The sequence below is a fragment of the Capricornis sumatraensis genome, chromosome 7, assembly GCF_032405125.1.
Source record: "Capricornis sumatraensis isolate serow.1 chromosome 7, serow.2, whole genome shotgun sequence".
Classification (NCBI taxonomy): domain Eukaryota; kingdom Metazoa; phylum Chordata; class Mammalia; order Artiodactyla; family Bovidae; genus Capricornis; species Capricornis sumatraensis.
The window spans coordinates 116,739,042-116,754,977 of record NC_091075.1 but is presented as its reverse complement, the minus strand read 5'-3'; the positions used below and the strand labels follow the sequence as shown (position 1 = coordinate 116,754,977).

General features: G+C 57.9%; 1 protein-coding gene across 1 annotated transcript; it reads right to left on the bottom strand.

The window, feature by feature from the left end:
* Positions 1 to 2,270: 2,270 nt before the first annotated feature.
* On the bottom strand, positions 2,271 to 8,706 carry LOC138081883 (uncharacterized). Its single transcript, XM_068974989.1, has 3 exons — positions 7,682 to 8,706; positions 3,667 to 3,736; positions 2,271 to 2,333 (listed from the first exon to the last, which is right to left on the bottom strand). The coding sequence occupies exons 1-3, from the start codon at positions 8,704 to 8,706 to the stop codon at positions 2,271 to 2,273; spliced, it is 1,158 nt and encodes a 385-aa protein (XP_068831090.1).
* Between the last annotated feature and the right edge of the window lie 7,230 nt (positions 8,707 to 15,936).

Sequence of the window (15,936 nt, the reverse complement as noted above, 5' to 3'; positions counted from 1 at the left end):
CCTGTCACCTCCCCGGCCCTCCCTGCCAAGCTGTAGTCTGCTCAGAGCCCCCCTTGGACCATCAGAGCCCAAATCCTGGTGGCTCTGCAGGGTCAAGTCAGGGGACCTGCGACTTCCAGTGAGGAGGTGGCCTGCTGGGGACTCAGGGTCTGTGAACAGGGCTGGGCTGGGCTGCGTGCCAAGCCTGTGGGCCTTCCACGCGTGACTGAGGACCACGTCTGAAGCCCCTATTGTGGGCAGCTGAGTGTGGCTGGAGAGGGTGACCGAGGGCAAGCAGCTGTTTCCACGGGCGCGCCGCCCGCTCCCTTTGCCCTCACTGCCTCCCGACAGCCACAGGCAACGGGTCAGCTGAGGGCAGCCCCCTTGGTTCTGACAGCTTCTGGGCGGGAGGTGGCTGTGCGTGTCCGCAGTGGTGAGGACAGGTCCGAAGGCCCGGCTGAAGTGGGCATGGCGTGCTCCCTCCCTTCCTCTGGACGGTGAGGCTCAGAGGCTGCGTGTGGGACTCGGTGCCAGCTGGAGGGCCGAGGAGGCTCCCTGGTGACCTGAGATGGGGGGACTGCCCACGCCTTCCTGGGGCTTGGACCGCATGGGTATGCATGTGCACACGCATATATGCACATGTGTGTGCCTGTGTGCATGGACGTGCATATGTGAGCTTGTGTGCCTGTGTGTGAATGCGCATGTTCGTGTGTGTGTGTTCATGCCTGTGTGTGCATGTGTGAACACGTGCGTGTGTGCCCACATGTGTTTGTGCGTGTGTATATGTGTGCTGGTGTGTGTGCACGTGTGTGTGTGTGAACATGAGTTCGGTGGTTGAGAACCTGTGAGTCTGTTGAGTACAGATGTGAAGTTCAGTAGAGGGGGAGTGTCCCCTCCTGGCTGGCAACCTCCTTGCTGCCCAGACTCACCAGCCCAACCCTCTCCCCGGGCTGCCAGGGGACCCAGGCCCACCAGCCCCCAGCCCCCAGACCAGGCGTCCTGGTCACCCCCACTCCCACCTAACATACTCCAGTGGCTCCTGCCTGAAAACAGGAGGGGCGGGGAATTCCTGATGGCGGGAAGTCCCGGTGGTTAGGGCTCTGCACCTTCGCTGCCCAGGGCCTGGGTTCATTCCCTGGCTGGGGCACTAAGATCCTGCCAGCCATGTGGCATCGCCAAAGAAGCAAACAAAGAAAACAAAACAAGACAAGCCCCGCGGGGCTGACGCCCCTGTGGTCTGGTGTCCTGGTTGCCCGGGGAGACCGAGGCCTATGGTCCCCCTGAGAACTTCAGGGTCCCCTGGGCCGAGCGGCTGACGCCCTGAAGGCCCGCTGCTCACAGGTGACGCCTGTCACCTCCTTGCTGTCCAGAGAAGCCGCGGGCTGACCACTGAGGCCCCGCCTGCCCGGTCCTCTCTGCCCAGGGCTGCCCGTCGCAGGCCTGTGCGTGCGGCTCCCCAGTGTCTCTGGCTGTGGGTGTCTGACTGTAAACAAGTGACGTTCTCTTTCCCCATGACCTCATCTTCCTGCCCTTGTCCCCCCATCCCCTGGGCAGGAGGCCTGCTCTGTTCTCTCTCCTGCCGCCCAGGTGGAGGCTGGGGTCCAAGTGGGGAAGGGGCTGGGGGCTCACTGCACCTTCGTTTCCCCCAAAGTCCTGCTTTCTGCATCACCCAGGCCCCTCCTGTGCCCACACCATGCCCACAGGAGCCAGGCCGACACAGACACTATCTCACCCGCCCGGAGCTGCCAGCTGCGGGACCGTGGCCACAGCCAGCCGCTGAGAGGGGACAGAAGATCCTGCGTCTGTTTGGAGCTGCCTGTGGGATCCGGGGGTGTTCCCTTCATGTCTCAGACTCATCCTGCTGCTCACAGCCCGAGGACAGAGGGGCAGGAGGTGTGTGCTGCCCTGGACCGCTTGCCCGAGGGCGCTCTCAGACATTCTCCACAGTGACCCTGTGGGGTGGAGACTGTACCCATCTAACAGATGAGAAAATGGAGGTCAGAGAAGCAAAGTGACTTGTTCAGGGTCTCAGGGCTGTGAGTGGAGGAGTCAGGCTGCACCCCTCTCTGCCTGCCGATGACAGGAGGCCCAACCACCTCCTGAAACACCACCCGCGAGCCTCAGGCTGAGTGTGGAGCCTGCCAGAGCCCTTCCCGCCATCAGGAGGGGAGAGGTCGCTGTCTTCTGCGGTCTAGAAGTCCAAGGTCGAGGCCTGCAGCAGGGTGGGGCCGGGGCAAGGAGGGACAGGGACCAGGGGCGGCATCTGAGGGAGCCCCGCTCTCTCTCAGGTGTCAGCCTGAGAGCGACACCTCTTCCAGCGCTGCTCCGGGCACCTCGATTTCCTTGTCTGGACCCTGCCAGGCAGGGGGTGGAGGTGGGGCTGGAGGCGTGGTTTGGGCAACAAGGACCTGCCTAGAACGTGAGGCCAGGGAGCTTCTCTGGAGGTCCAGCGGTCAGGGCTCCATGCTTCCACTCTGGGGGGCTCAGCTTCGATCTCACATGCTGCATGGCACGGCCAAAATAATACTAATAAGAAACAGAATTCACGGGCAGGACAAGGCGTCCGAATCCTAGAGTCAATGTTGCAGAGATGGTCCCGTCTCACCTTAGAGAGTCTGATCTCTGGTTCTGGGAGCGATTCTCCCTGGAGGGTTGCACTGCTAAAAACATTCTCATATTGTAGTTTTTGGTTGAATGCAATTTATTTCTTCCTGGTTTGAAGACAAATGTAGTCTCTTCAAACGTGCCGCCTTCAGGCTGTGAGAAATGGCTGCCATTCCATTCGGCCTCCCTGGCTGACGGGGACAGGGCCTGGGACCACCCTCTCTCCCCCCACCACCCCGCTCCCACCCTCAGTCGCAGCCTGTCCGCTCCCTCTGGTGTCGGGGAGACACCTGTCGCCCCGGAAGCTCCCAGGCGTCCCCCCACCTGACTTCCTCACGTGCCAGCTCCGTCAGGGCCCCGTCCTGCTGGGCCTGGTGCTCGGGAGGTGGGCAACGCGTGAGGCCCTGCCCAGGGCGCCCCACATGCCTACCTATGGGTCCCTGTGTCCAGAGGCTCACATGGGGCTGGTCTAGGGTGGATGCCCAGGGCACAGGTTACCCAGGTGCCTGCTCCGGGAGGGTGGGGCGTGAAAGCCCAGGGACCCGATTTGGGCATCACAGGTGCAGTTTGATGCCAGTTCAACCGCTGGGTACCCCAGGGCCCATGGGGCTAGGAGGGGGCAGAACCACCTGGCCTCGCCTGCTAGGCAGCCTCCAACCTTCCAGCAGTGTGGATGGCGGTGGGGGAGTCCTGCTGATTAGCTAGCTGCACCTGGGCTCAGAGACGCTCCAGGCTCCCTCTTCTCCCCCAGACCCCGTGTGCCTGCCTGGCCCCTGTTCACAGCACCCGCCCCCAGGGCCGTTGTCTGGCTTCCAGCTTCCCTGAGAGGTCACTGCCTTCCACTCTCTCCCGGTCTGCCCAGCTCCGGCCTCCTCCCAGGCTGGCCCTCCTCCCACCCCTCCATCTACTCCGGCTGCCTGCTCCCCAGGTGCCGGCAGAGCTAGGGTCTTGCCGTCCTCCTGTTTCCTGGTCGGGCTCAGTGTGGGGGCTCTTGGCGCAGGCCTCCTGGGTCCATGTCTGGGGTGCCCAGCATGCTGGGGATTCTCCACCACCTCTCCTCTGCTGGGGTGTCCTGTTCCTCACAGGGGCCTGGGGCAGGTTGTCTCTCCTCTCCTCCAGAATCTGACTTGGGGGCTTGCCTGTTGCCAGGACCCTGTCAAAGGTGGGACCCTGGTGAGCGTCCTCTCGACAGCTGCCATGCCTTCAGTCACCTGTCCCTGACCTCTGAGTCAGGCGCCACTCCAAGTCTGGGCTGGGGAGGCGGGACCCCCGCCCAGGCAGGGTGTGATCAGAGTCTCTGAGTCTGGGCTGGGGAGGCGGGACCCCCATCCAGGCAGGGTGTGATCAGAGTCCCCGAGTCTGGGCTGGGGAGGCGGGACCCCCGCCCAGGCAGGGTGTGATCAGAGTCCCCGAGTCTGGGCTGGGGAGGCGGGACCCCCGCCCAGGCAGGGTGTGATCAGAGTCTGGGCTCAGTGACTGGGGAGGACAGAAGGGACCTGGGGGAATGGTGACCCGACTCCAGGAAGATACAGTTGAGCCAGGGTTGGTTGTTGGATCATTAAATCATTCTCCTGCAATGCCAGAGACCGGGGTTCGATCCCTGGGTCGGGAAGATCCCCTGGAGAAGGGAACAGCAACCTGCTCCAGTGTTCTTGCCTGGAGAATCCCACGGACGGAGGAGTTTGGCGGGCGACAGCCCATGGCGTCGCAAGAGTCAGACACAACTTAGCAACTAACACCAACCAGAACCAGTCTATGCAGCTAGAAATTAGGATAGACCAGAGCGGGGTTTCCCTGCCCAGGCACTGCGGTCACTGGGGGCTGGGTAGCCCTCCATTTAGGGGCCAACCTGTACAGAGCAGGGTGTTGAACTGCATCCCTGCCCACTCGATGCCAATAGCACTCTCTCAGTGGTGACAGTCAAGTGTCTGCACTCACCACCAGGACGTGCCCTGGTGTCCCAGGCGCGAGCCTCTGGACCTGAGGTGCCCGCGGGCATTCCTGGTACTGTCCCCTCTCTCTCTGAGCTGGTCTGAGTGCACGGCATGGTCAGCCTGTGAAAAGCCGCCAGCTGTGCCCTTGGGATGAGAGCTGCTTTGCACGTATGTGACATCCAGGAAAAGGTTCATTAACAAAGCAAGCACGGAAAATAGGGTGAAGGATGTGGGGTAAGGTTCCTAGGTCTTCATCACTTCATTGACAGCGAGCTCCAAAGGTGTCCACGGTGTGCAGTGTCTCCAAGAGCTCCCAGGGACTCAGTCTGGGGCACTTAGGAAGCAGAAGGGGCTAGGCCCAGGAGGAGGCGAGTCCCAGCCGCAGGCTGGCGGAGGGGGCTCCCGTCCTGACCGCGTGCTCTTAGGACATTCCTGCTCCCTGAGGGCCTTGGGCCTGCGCACACCAGGTCTCAGCATGGACATGGGGGTGGGGGGTGCCGCTCGCAGAGCGAGAGGACAGCTGACTGAGCACGCGTGAGCTGTTTCCTGAGCTTTTTACTGAACTGCTTCCAAGTGTTAGTGAGCAGAGGCATTTCTTCGTCACTGCTGCTGTTCAGTCGCTCAGTCGTGTCCAGCTCTTGCGACCCCATGGACTGCAGCACACCAGGCTTCCCTGTCCTTCGCTATCTCCCACAGTTTGCTCAAATTCATGCCCATCGAGTCGGTGATGCCATCCAACCATCTTCTCTTCTGTCGTCCCCTTCTTCTTGTGCCTTTGACCCTTCTCAGCATCAGGGTCTTTTCCAGTGAGTCAGCTCTTCCCATAAGATGGCCAAAGGATTGGAGCTTCAGCATCAGTCGTTCCAACAAATATTCAGGACTGATTTCCTTTAGGATGGACTGGTGGGATCTCCTTGCTCCCCAAGGGATGCTCAAGAGTCTTCTCCAGCACCACAGCTCGAAAGCATCATTTCCTTGGTGCTTAGTCCGCTTTATGGACCAGCCCTCACATCTGTGCATGACTACTAGAAAAACCATAGCTTTGACTCTAAAGACCTTTGTCGACAAAGTAATATCTGTGCCTTTTAATATGCTGTTTAGGTTTGTCATAACTTTTCTTCTAAGGAGCAAGCATCTTTCAATTTCATGGCTGCAGTCACTATCCACAGTGATTTTGGAGCCCAAGAAAATAAAGTCTGTCGCTGTTTCCATTGTTTCCCCAACTCTTTGCCATGAAGTGGTGGGACTGGATGCCATGATCTTCATTTTTCTGAATGTTGAGTTTTAAGCCAGCTTTTTTACTCTCCTCTTTCACCTTCATCAAGAGGCTCTTCATCCCTCTTCACTTTCAGCTGTTGGTGTTGTCTGCATGTCTGAGGTTGTTGATATTTCTTCCGGTGATCTTGATTCCAGCTTCATTACTGTTTTTTTAGCTCAAAACAAGCCTGGAAACAAGCTAGAGCTGCCGATTTTAGCCTAAGAGGCGCGATCATAGGGGATGACGGGGGCACTACTGTGTCTCCTCGTGTCAGAAAATAAGGCGAGAATTAGCATCTGTGCTTGGAGAAGGCTCAACATTAAATAATGCGAAGTGGGAGAGCAGGGCTGACCTTTACCTGCAGTGTGATCTCAGTGCAACAAGGTTTAGAAAAAGTTGAACATCAGAGAAGAAAGAGAGAGATTCCACGTTCACGGAAAAGAAGCCTCGAGAATGGCCAGATGTCAGTTCCCCGACTTGATCTATAGATTCAAGGTAGCCTAACCAGAATCTCAACCTGTTTTCTCGTGTGTGTGTGGACATTAATCAAAGACCTGGAAAGACTCACAGACGCCGGCAGGTACTGCCGCTGCATCCGGACATTAAAAGTGGTTTTTAAAAGAGTTTCTGTGTTTTAACTTTTAGAGCGTTGTGTTGGCTTCTGCCGTGGAGCAATGCGGAGTGGTCATAATTGTATGAGTGACTTTAGTTTCTTTTTCTCGTGTTTTTCTGGGTTTTCTACAGTGAGTGTCTATTACTCCTAACATGAGGAAAGAGCACTGGAGTTCTGTATATGTGTATATATACGTATTTAATTGGAGGACAATTGCTTTAAACTGTGCTGACTTCTGCCGGGCAACGGTGTGCGTCAGCCTTCCCGCCCGCCGCCCGCCCCCACCGCTCTGGGTCGCCGCAGAGCAGCGGGTCGGGCTCCCCGTGTCACGCGGCAGCTCCCCACTAGCTGCCGTTTCACACACGGGAGCGTTTGCGCTCCGGTGCTTCGCTCTCAGTCTGTCCCGCGCTCTCCTTCGTCCTCTGTGCCTCAGGCCTGGTCTCCGCCTCTCTCGCCCTGCCCTGCAAACAGCTTCATCAGGACCAGTTTTCTAGATTCCATGTCTATGAGTTAACATGAGATATTTGTTTTCCCCCTTCTGACTTACTGAAGCTATATATTTTTTCAAAGAAATAAACACAGGAAGAAGGGCAGGCAGAGAGGGGCCAGGCAGATGAGTTAGGCAGCAGAGCCTTTTGGAGCGGGCTGGACGGCACCCAGGAGCGCCCCGGGGCAGCTGTCCTGTGTCTCCTTCCAGTGCCTGGGGCCTGGCCCCCATCCCACCCCGTCCAAGGGCTTTGGTGGGGAGACAATCCCACAGGCCGGTCTGGGGTCCGGGCCTCCCTGCATTTTACATCTGCGGAGATGGAACACCTGGGAGGTATCCATTTTCAATGGTCTGGATGGGCCAAGAGGGGATTACTTCTCCAGCTGGGGTCCTTTCTTTTAAAATAAATGATGGGGCAGATACTGTCGAAAAGGCCAACTGCAGTTCCTCACGATCAAGTCCCCCATCTCAGAGCCTGCAGTGGAGAGGCCCCAAAGAGGCCCAAGGTCTGTTAGGGGCTTGCTTCTCTGTCTCTGCTCAGGCTTTAAGGCCTTTCTCTGGTGCCACCTCCTCCAGGAAGCCCGCTCTGTTTTCCCGGCTCCGCAGAGCTTGCTCCTTTGCCTGGAGTCCTAATGCATGTGACCAACGTGTCTTGGGTCACTGAAGCCTTTCTCCTTGTGGAGGAGCCTGGTGAGAGGGACCAAGCCTTGGCACGGAGTGGGAGGAGGGCACACCAAGCATCATGGCTGCGGGCTCAGCAGCTCAGTCCCACTGGGGTCCCTTGGAGACTGTGGAGCACACCCCACCAGGCCATGGTGATGGGGATGGTGGTGTTGATGGGGATGGCAGTGTTGATGGGGTTGGTGGTGATGGTTATGGGGATGGCGGTGTTGATGGTGGTGTTGATGGTGATGGCGGTGTTGATGGTGATGGTGATGGTGGTGTTGATGAGGATGGTGGTATTGATGGTGATGGCAGTGTTGATGGTGATGGCAGTGGTGGTGTTGATGGCAGTGGTGGTGTTGATGGTGATGGTGGTGGTGTTGATGGTGATGGTGGTGTTGATGGGGATGGTGGTGTTGATGGCGGTGGTGGTGTTGATGGCGGTGGTGGTGGTAGTGTTGATGGTGATGGTGGTGTTGATGGGGATGGTGGTGTTGATGGGGATGGTGGGGGTGATGGGGTTGGTGGTGTTGATGGGGTTGGTGGTGATGGTTATGGGGATGGCGGTATTGATGGTGTTGACGGTGATGGCGGTGTTGACGGGGATGGTGGTGTTGATGGGGATGGTGGTGATGGTTATAGGGATGGCGGTATTGATGGTGTTGATGGGGATGGTGGTGTTGATGGGGATGGTGGGGGTGATGGGGTTGGTGGTGTTGATTATGGTGATGGTGGTGTTGATGGTGATTGTGGTGTTGATGGTGATGGCGGTGTTGATGACGATGGTGGTGTTGATGGTGATGGCGGTGTTGACGGGGATGGTGGTGTTGATGGGGATGGTGGGGGTGATGGGGTTGGTGGTGTTGATTATGGTGATGGTGGTGTTGATGGTGATGGTGGTGTTGATGGTGATGGCGGTGTTGATGACGATGGTGGTGTTGACGGTGATGGCAGTGTTGATGGGGATGGTGGTGTTGATGGGGATGGTGGGGGTGATGGGGTTGGTGGTGTTGATTATGGTGATGGTGGTGTTGATGACGATGGTGGTGTTCATGGTGATGGCGGTGTTGATGACGATGGTGGTGTTGATGGGGATGGTGGTGTTGATGAAGATGGTGATATTGATGGGGATGGTGGTGGTGGTTACGGTGATGATGGCTCCGAACATCTGGGGACACCTACTCGGTCTTAGGCAGGGCTTTAATTTTCCTTGATTTATCTCATTTATCTCAGGAACCCTCCCTAAACGTACATTATTATAGTCCCATCATGGGTCCTCTGTCCTCGTTGCTCCAAGTGAAAGAGCGGCTCATGTAGGCTTGAAAAAGTCCAAGGGCAGCGTGGAAGGGGGCGCCTGGATAGTCTGAACCTCACAACAAGCCCTTTGAGGAGGATATGTTCTCTGCCTCCCAGGTGCAGACAGTGAGACCCAGAATAGGAAAGCCTGGGCCTGAGGTCGCAGAGCTGGAGACGCAGAAACAAGATGAACACTCTTGTGGGCTCGGCCTGAAGCTTCCACTAAACACCTAGACCAAGAGCTAGGAAGGGAAAGAAGAAGCAGACAGACTCGGCCCTGCCCCTGTGCAGCTCACATTCTCATGGGGAAGACGGTAAGCCAGTCACAGAGGATGAGAAACGGAGGCCACCCCAGCTGGCAGGCCAGGAAATCTTCCTGGAGGAGGCGGCTCTCGGCCCTGGGAAGATGGACAGGCATGCTCAGATGGTGGCCAGGGGAGACCAGCAGGCAGGGTCTTGTAAGCGCTCCCCTCACATTCTCCTTCCAGAGACCCCAGGCCTGCCTCCGGCCGTGCAGAATACCGGCCTCAGCAGCCGTCTCTCCCAGACCTATTTTTAGATCCAACCCAGCTCTAAATGCAAACACATTGTCAAGATAGTGGCCAAGTTGGACCCCGTCCACAGAGCCTTCTCTGTGACACCAAAATAGAAAATGGCTCTATCTGCGGATAAGCTGAGCTGTTGGCGGAAACTTCGCCTGCAGCAACGCAGCCAGACCGTGGCCCAGCCCTTGGATGACCCGGACGCATCGATGCTTCCTACCCAAATACAGTATAAAAATGCTCATAGAAACGTGCTACGGTTAACCTCGCAGAAAGGCAACGTCTTCCTGAGACCGATCTTGGGGCCAGGCATGTGGGAACAGGCAGACCTCGGAGAGAGAGCGGGTCCTCCTCACTAAAGGGAGTGTGCTCAGGGTCGTTTACCGTTCTCATGGCTTCCCAGAGTTAGAAAGCCACTAGAGATGGAAACAGGGAATTTGGACCATTCTAGGAGCACACAGTCATGATGGCCCCTGGTTACTCCATCTCACTATGAGCCGGCTGATTCTCCACCTGCAGCCTCTCTCAAGCCACGAAACCACCCCATGAAATGGACATAACTATCCCATTTCACAGATGAGAAAACGGAGGCTCAGACAGGAGCCTCCCCCTCCTCCTTCCCCTTCCTCTCCCCGCCGTAGGATTGCGCCCCAGCTGCCCCCAAATCACCAGCTTCTTGCTTTTTCTCGTCCCGACCTGTCTCAACGCCGCACTCGCTGCAGTGCTTCTGGGGGCCACCTGCACCTGAATCCGTGGCCCCGGGTCAGCCCTGAGGGACCCAGCCTCCGATACCATGTGTGTAAATGTTTCCGCATGGGTGTGCTTGACCCTATAGCGTGCACATATGGGAGCTTGGGTTCTGACAAAGGGGGAAAGAATTGCCTTTTATGGGACGGTGATATCTCCAGATGTCCAGATGGAAGAAGTCAACTCGACCCCTCCTTCGCATCACACACGAAAGGCAGTTCCAGCTGGATTACGCATCTAAATGCAAGATAATAAAGCTTCAGGAAGGTAGCGATCCCAAGGTGGGAAGAGTCTTTCTAAGTCAGGCATTAGAAAGGATAGCTAGGATCCCACATGTGTTGGATCAACTAACCCTGCTGAGCGCGTGTGCCCGGAGCCTGGGCCCTGCCACAGCAGAAGTCAGCGCCGTGAGAAGTCGTGGACGGCGACAAAGAGCAGCCCCCGCTCGCTGCAGCTGGGGAAAACCTGCATGTAGCCAAGCAGACCTCAGTTCAGTTCAGTCGCTCAGTCGTGTCTGACTCTTTGCGACCCCATGAACCACGGCAAGCCAAGCTTCCCTGTCCATCACCAACTCCCGGAGTTTACTCAAACTCACGTCCACTGAGTCAGTGATGCCATCCAACCATCTCATCCTCGGTCGTCCTCTTTTCCTCCCGCCTTCAATCTTTCCCAGGATCAGGGTCTATTTCAAATGAGTCAGCTCTTCGAATCAGGTGGCCAAAGTATTGGAGTTTCAGCTTCAACATCAGTCATTCCAGTGAACACCTAGGACTGATTTCCTTTATGATGGACTGGTTGGATCTCCTAGCAGTCCAAGGGACTCTCAAGAGTCTTCTCCAACACCACAGTTCAAAAGCATCAATTCTTCTGTGCTCAGCTTTCTTTATTGTCCAACTCTCACATCCATGCATGACTACTGGAAAAACCATAGCCTTGACTAGATGGACCTTTGTTGGCAAAATAATGTCTCTGCTTTTTAATATGCTATCTAGATTGGTCATAACCTTTCTTCCAAAGACCTAGTGAAGCCAATAAATAAATAAGCACATAGACAATAAATACCAGTAGCCAGGAAGGAAAAGAAGGGTAAACTGGGCTATTAAACAAACCCATCAAAGCACACCAATTCAAGAGTGGAAATGCAAAGTACAGAGACAGCGAAGGCATTTTCAGCACAAAAAAGACAAACGAGCTCATTTCTACAGGGCGTCAAAGAACCACCGAGCAATGAGGAGAAGGCCATTCTAGAGACTAACAGGCAAGAAGCGAAAGGCCCTGCACCAGGGAGGAATCTAATCGACCAGCGATGTTGGCAGAGCTTCCCTGCCTCCCAGGAGTCTCGGATTCACAAGCTGAAACCCACAGCTCCGGCTCCGTGGCCACGGGATGCCTCCCATGCAAAGCGGACCACAGCAAGTGCCGCTGAGGGTGTGAAGCAGCAGGAACCCTCGTACGCACGGTGGGGGAGCGCAAGTCAGTGAAACCACTTTGTAAAGCTTGTGTTTCTACCCAGAGGGGACACCCATGCACCCGGTGACCTTGAAGTTTTTACTCCCAGAAATGCACCCAGCAGAAATGAATGCCCAGTCATCAGAGACACACACTCACACCGATGCTCAGGGCTGTGTGGCCTGGGGCCAGGGGGTGGGCACGGCCCTGAGCTGCAAATAGCCTGGGTGTCCATCACCAGGAGGCCGGAACTCGTGGACCAGACAAGCTACAATGATGAGCATCGGTAGCTACTGTGGAGGAAACTCACAACACGATATTCCGAGGAAGACTCTAGGGAGGACGCGAGGTGGGATCCCATCTGAATAGTGAAAGGTGCAGGCAAAACTCGCCTCGCGTTGATTGACGCAGACGGAGGAGGTACCACCTCAGAGCAAGGGGAGGAAGCAGCGACCACAACGTGAGGGGAGGAGGGGGCATCGGGGGGGGGGGGCTGCAGGTGGTCTGGGGCCGGCGGGGCTCTGCTCGGGACTCGGCGGTGGGAGGCTGGTGCAGCTTCGTCTCCGGATGGTACGCTCCACCGCGGGCGGGGTCCCTTCCTGTCTGTGTCACGCTTCACAGGGAAAAAATTTTGAAAAAATTAAAACATTTCAAGGACGTCAGCTCGCCTGTCACACCTTGGGCTTCCTTTAGAAAACATTTACTTGAGGAAACATTTCAAAGAAAATGAAAAAGAAATGATAAAAGAAGTCGACATTGAATCCAAGAAAGGTGGGGGTAACATGACATGTGGTGTGAAAGGAGTTGTGTACAACACGGCGCGCTGACGGACGGGGCGATGGGGAGAAGGGCGGGCACATGGTGTGTGCACGCACACGTGCCTGTGTGTGTATTCACGTGTGCATAGTCATGTGTGCTATGTGCACACACACGTGTGTGTATTCACCTGTGTGCCGTGTGCACAGTCACGTGTGCAGTGGGCACATTCTGTACATCCTGGTTGTGTTTGCCCTGGCTTGGAGAGCCCAGGGGTACGGGGGGTCAGGACATCAGAGAGGACTTGGGCAATCAGTGGGTGAGGGGTAAGGTGAGGGGCTCCTCCTCGGAGCCCTGGGGGGGCCCAGAGTGGGGGCCTCCTTTAAAGCAGGGGGAGGGAACGGGGCAGAGGCTGGGGCTGGCGGGTGTGAGGAGGAGGGTCCGTCCCCCCTGGAGGCTCCCCTGCCTGGGGGTGTCCCTGGAGGCTGCCGCGGGTCTCGGGCAGGGCTTGGTGATGAGGCAGCAGCACATGGCCGCCCCATCTGCAATGACGCTTGCGGGTGGGGGCGGCGCTTGCTCCTGGGGTTCAGAGAAACGCGTGGCAATGATGAAGGTGGTGCCCTCGCCTCCCCGGGTCCTGCCCCTGGCACCTGGTCTTCCTTGATGTGGAACTGGGGGTCTGGTCCGCAGTGAAGCAGCAAGCGTGGGCCCAGGAGGGTTCTCCCCAAGCATCTGCTCTGCTGCGGGCACTGAACTGGCTCTGGGGACACGGCTGGGACCTCAGACACGTTCACGGTTCGCCTGATCCTGGAGCTGGCCTTCCAGGGTAGGAAGCGGTCGCCGTGGAGCTGATCAATGGGACAGGAGGGATGCAGGAGAGGTGGATGGCCTTCTGAGATGGTCTGGGGTTCCTGCCCTCAGGGGTCACAAGTGGGCTGACTGAACAAAGCCCCTGACTGTCACGGCGCTCAGGGTCACGGTCACCGCTGAAGTCCAGGTGTGGGCGGGGCGGGTTCCCTGGGGGTCTCCAGGGGAGACCTCATTTTCAGCTTCCAGAGGCGCCCACAGTCTTCAACCCCTTTCTCACGTCACCCCGACCTCGTGTCTTGTCTGACCCTCCTGCCTCTTTCTCTAAGGACCCTGTGGTCACGTGCCCGGGCCCCGGAGAATCCAGGATCTTACATCGGATCGCACCTGCAAGCTCCTTTGGGCCAGGTGAGCTGACATGACAGGTTCTCCGGGGCTACGATGTGGACACTTTGGAGGCCACTTCTCAGCCCATCACGAAGAAGATGGTCAGTAGGAAGAAGCAGACAGAGCAGCCTGGAGCAGATCCCGGGAGAAGGGCAGCTTCCACAGAGGCGGGGAAAGCGCGGGGGATGAGACCAGAGCCAGACCCCGAACGACCGCAGAACCGTGCACCGAGGTCAGGGCAGCCACGGGGCAGCGAGAATGGAGACGAGCATCCGAGCCTGCGGGCGGAGGGGAGGCGTGAACAGGAGGCGGGAGGCTGCCTGACACAGACCTGGAGCTGGGCAGTGCAGGCAGGCGGGCCCCAGCCGTCCCCCCAGGCGCCGCTGCTCGAGGCTGGGGCAGCTGTGCCAGGCCCCCTGCTGTTTCCCTCGCATCTCACCCATTCCAGAACTTCCATCTTTGGTCACTGTGTTCTGGATTCACTAATCCCGGAGGAAAAGGGGAGGAGGATGCCCTGCAGGTCCGTAGCTCACAGGAACAACAGCCATCCACCCCCAGAACGCTGGCTCCTGGAGCTCCTGGCCCGGGCCCCACACACTCGGACAGATGGATGCTTGTCCGTCTGCAGCTGCAGCCACAGCTGTCTGCTCCCGCTCAGCCCTGTGCCCTGCAGGAGCCAGTCCCTGGCTCACATGTGACCCCATGTCCTTCTCCCCTTTGGACCTCAGTTTCAGCCTCTGTGCAATGGGTTGTTTGAACCAGGGAAGCTGTGATGCCCCCTTCCAGTCTGGTCCATCTAGAGATCCAGGTGTTTTGGACGGGGGTGGAAATCCCAAAGCCAGAAGTGGGGGCTGGTGCTTGTGACCTTCTCAGAACCCTGTTTTCAGCTCCCAGGACACAGAGCAGGGGAGCAGGGGGGTGGAGGGCTTGCGTCAGGAGCCTGAGGGTTGCACAATGGCTCGGGCGGCAGCTGGCGGGCTCTGAAAAAGTTGTTTTTCACCAGGATCCGTTGAAACAGCTGAGGAGAGGCCAGGTCTGCCTGGCTGGGGGTCGTCAGGGCTGAGTGGCAGACAGGGATCAGAGGCCTCGACCCTCACAGAGCCCGCTGCTGCAGAACCAGCCCAGGGGCAGGTGAGCGGGTCTCCTCCAGCCTCAGGCAAGCGGTCCCTCCGCCCCAGTGGTGGTATCCGTGGGCCTCCCTGAAGGCTGAGGCACAAAGTCAAGGGCGCCGGCAGACAGGCAGCGAAGGGCTGAGCTGAGACCCCAGCCCAGGCCTGAGCTGAGACCCTCGCATCCCACCTCCCATTTCACACACAGATGGCCTGAGGTCGCTGAGGGCTGGGTAGCCCTGTTCCCCAGGGCCTGGTGCAGGAAGTGACCGGATGTGAAGTGATATTTTGGGCACTCTGGGGCCAGACTGTGAGTCAGGAACCTCCTTTGTGACTTCTTCTTTTTTTTTTTTTTCTGATTACACACAGGGCTTGCAGGACCTCGGTTCCCTGACCGGGGACGGGACTCTTGCCCCCTAAGTGAAAGTGCCAGTTCCTAACCACTGGACCGCCAGGGAAGCCCCCCTGTGCGACATTGAATTTGACACTTGCTGCAGCAAAGCAGCTTTGGGGCCAGACGGGCCTCAGCCCCGCCCCTTCGGGGCCACAGTCACGACTGCCCTCCAAACACGAGGGTTTCTGGGTGGTGGTGGAAGTCGGGGGCGATGCTGATGGGCTGGTCATCATTAACACCCGCAGAGACCATGTCAGGGAGCCTGGTGCACCCCAGCGCCAGACCTCAGGGGAAGATGGTTCTGGAAAATGCCCGGAGGGCGCTGGTGACCATCCTGGGCACTTGCAAGTATGTGATGGCTCTGGACCTCTGGGCAGGTGACGGGCACCCTGCTGTCTGTCTCTCCAAGTTTCAGGCGGGAACGGCCGGCCACGTTCCCCCTACACCTGCACTTCTGAGGACAGCTGCAGCTGCAAGGGACAGTTCTGGGCTCAGGGCCCCCTCTGGGGCCTGGGGACACCAACTCCGCCCTCTGGAAGGAGGGCACTGCCACCAGCTTTCCACCTGCACAGCTCTTCACAGAGGCTCAGCCAGCTCTGCCACCCCCTGATCCCTCCAGCACAACACCCACAGGCCTGTGTGTTTCCCTTGCTTCCCCACTCCGTTCCTCCCGACCTGCGCCGCTGCGCCAAGGACTGGACTGTGTCCCCCAGTTTCACAAGCGGAAGCCCTCCCTATCCTCAGCGTCGTGGGAAGTGGAGGCGAGGCCTTGGGGGAGCGAGCAGGGTTAGACGAGGCGGGGAGCTTCACGGTGGGATTACCACCCCGGTAGGAAGGGACTCCAGTCCTCTCCTGCCGCCTCCCCACTCCCACCCCTACCCCTGCCTCCTGGGCAGAGAGCCATCAGCAAC

What these genes read in the sequence shown, in the direction of transcription:
- LOC138081883 (XM_068974989.1), bottom strand. Translation starts at nt 8,706, where the DNA reads ATGTTCGGAGCCATCATCACCGTAACCACCACCACCATCCCCATCAAT. An exon ending in ATCCCCATCACCATGGCCTG is followed by an intron (nt 3,737 to 7,681) that starts GTGGGGTGTGCT and finishes CACCTTTGACAG; the next exon opens with GGTCCTGGCAACAGGCAAGC. An exon ending in ACAACCTGCCCCAGGCCCCT is followed by an intron (nt 2,334 to 3,666) that starts GTGAGGAACAGG and finishes CCTGCCTGGCAG; the next exon opens with GGTCCAGACAAGGAAATCGA.